This window comes from Charadrius vociferus, unplaced genomic scaffold (assembly GCF_000708025.1).
Source record: "Charadrius vociferus isolate BGI_N301 unplaced genomic scaffold, ASM70802v2 scaffold178, whole genome shotgun sequence".
NCBI classification, from domain to species: domain Eukaryota; kingdom Metazoa; phylum Chordata; class Aves; order Charadriiformes; family Charadriidae; genus Charadrius; species Charadrius vociferus.
This window is the reverse complement of record NW_009649717.1, coordinates 2,440,856-2,442,978: the sequence shown is the minus strand read 5'-3', so window position 1 is coordinate 2,442,978 and position 2,123 is coordinate 2,440,856. Positions and strand designations below refer to the sequence as shown.

Sequence of the window (2,123 nt, the reverse complement as noted above, 5' to 3'; positions counted from 1 at the left end):
CGTAAGTATGGAAAGGCACTTTTCCATCACTCTTTCTGAGCTCTACTTTGAGGTGGATGAAGAAGATCCCAGTTTTAAGAAAATCGACCCGAAGGTAAGAGATCATTGACCCTGAGCTCTGAGAGATGATGACAAATTACCCAAGACCTTTAATTCTTCATTCGACTTCCTTTACCTCTATTGGTTCGCAGTGTTCCTGCTTTAATAAGTTTGCGATTGACCATATATGTTACTGAACTTCACGTAGGTGACACCTCCTTTCCCTGTCCTTTTTCTCCCCCTCCCACAACTGGACCCTACTTGAATGTTAATTTGCTTGCTGCGAATAAAGCTCTAGGGAGGCGTCTTAAATAAAGACATCTTGAATCACAGGCCTGCGTGAATACTGGAAAGGCTTTTAGCCCAAATGCTTTGTTTTACTTTCCTATTTTTATATAATGCCAGTGTAACATAGTGCTAAACTTTCTACACTTGTAAGTTTTCAGTGCTTCTGTATCGTATTATTCTATAACAGATTTTACAGGGCCTGTTATTGTTTATTGTGCCTAAGCAGAAAACATAATTGCCCTCTTAAAATACGTTTCTGAGTTGACTTGCTAATTTTCACAAACTTTATTTGCTCTGAGTTACTTGATTACTAGTGTTTTGGTTTAAAACTAGTAACCTTCGGTAAAATTCCTATCTCAAAGGCAGTATATTGTGCGATAAGCTTAATAAGGTTGCACTTGAATGTTTTCTACAATATTACAGCAACATTTTAAAAGTACGACATGATTGGTAAATACTCTCGCATCTCAATTTAAGCAGAGTGATGACTCTTGTTTTTTTTAAATATCTGCTTAATATTAAACAAGGTAATAATTTCTTTGTGAAGGGGAGAAAAGTCACTGCAAAATGTAGTGGTTTTGCACTTGTCTGTAGAGAATATCTTGTGTGTTAAGCGCCACTTCAGTTCTTTGTTCCTATTGAGTAAATTGCTCTCGTCTGTATTAAAAATGGCATCAGTGGGTCTGAAAGCTGGGTTTACCAAATCCTATAAAGATATAAATTTATTTTGAAAACCAACACTCTCAGATTCTTAGAACTGGAATTTAATATAAGCAATTAACTAGAATTGTGATTTTTATGTGATACTGTAAATGAGATTTAACTTTTCTTTTGGTCCTGAAGTATTTTGGAAGTATTTCTTAAATTATTTCAAGTATGAGATAGCTCTTAAAATTTTGAAATGCTTACTCCTTACGTAGTGTTTCTTTTAAAACATTTAATGGTAAAAAGGATATAAATATAAAATGTAAGGACAGTTGGATATGTTACTGTATCGCATTTTCCATCTAAAATGTTCTGCTCTGTATTGCATTAGCATGAGAAAAGTCTTACAGATTTGCATTATTCTGCATTTTTCTTTTCTGTGTTTAGCACATAGATGTTTGAGTACAGTTACTAATAATTACCATTCCTGTTACATGTTTTATGGGGAAACTGACATGCAACATATATTCAGCTTGCTTTCTTTTCTCCTGTTTTCGAGTATTTGGTACTGGTAGTTTTCTGAACTGTGAGCAGGCAATCTGGTTTGATTGGACTGTATCTTTAATTCTCTGAGAGATTTTATTTGGGTTCCTATAAAAGGAGTTGGTTATGTGAAATATAGGCTACACCTTTTATATTCTACTTGTGACGCTACTTTAGCTGGATGTCTTAAAAAAAAAAAAAAAGACGTTTTGTAATATCTCTTGTGAATATGGGGAGGGGGCTAGAAAATATGAATATTTTTATTTTAAAACACAACTGGGCTTACAAGGCAGCTTGCTTGAAGCATGAACGCCTCCCTGCCCCACCCTCTGCTTAAGCTACTGCACCTTGATAGCGGTGACTGGAGCTGCTGGAGAAAATGCCCCTCGGACAAAAAAAAAAATATAGAAAATATCCTAATCCGCTGTAGCTCAGAAGGCCTGTTTAATTAATGAGGTTTCATCTGTTTGATAAATTTAAGTTCCGTGTATATTTGTCTAAACTACTGGAAAGAAAACATTGTGACAAGTTCCTGAAGAAAAACCTGCCGTAGAGATAGCATCGGCGGCGATAAGATCAGAGTTTATACTCTCACTCCCGGGCTGGTT

At 35.6% G+C, this 2,123-nt stretch overlaps 1 protein-coding gene across 1 annotated transcript in view; it reads left to right on the top strand.

The window, feature by feature from the left end:
* LRBA (LPS-responsive vesicle trafficking, beach and anchor containing) overlaps positions 1–2,123 on the top strand; it is a 419,275-nt gene that overhangs the window by 232,840 nt on the left and 184,312 nt on the right. Inside the window, exon 40 of the mRNA XM_009890761.1 lies at positions 21–94. Within this exon, the coding sequence (XP_009889063.1) occupies positions 21–94 (74 nt within the window). The remainder of the gene's footprint in view (positions 1–20; positions 95–2,123) is intronic.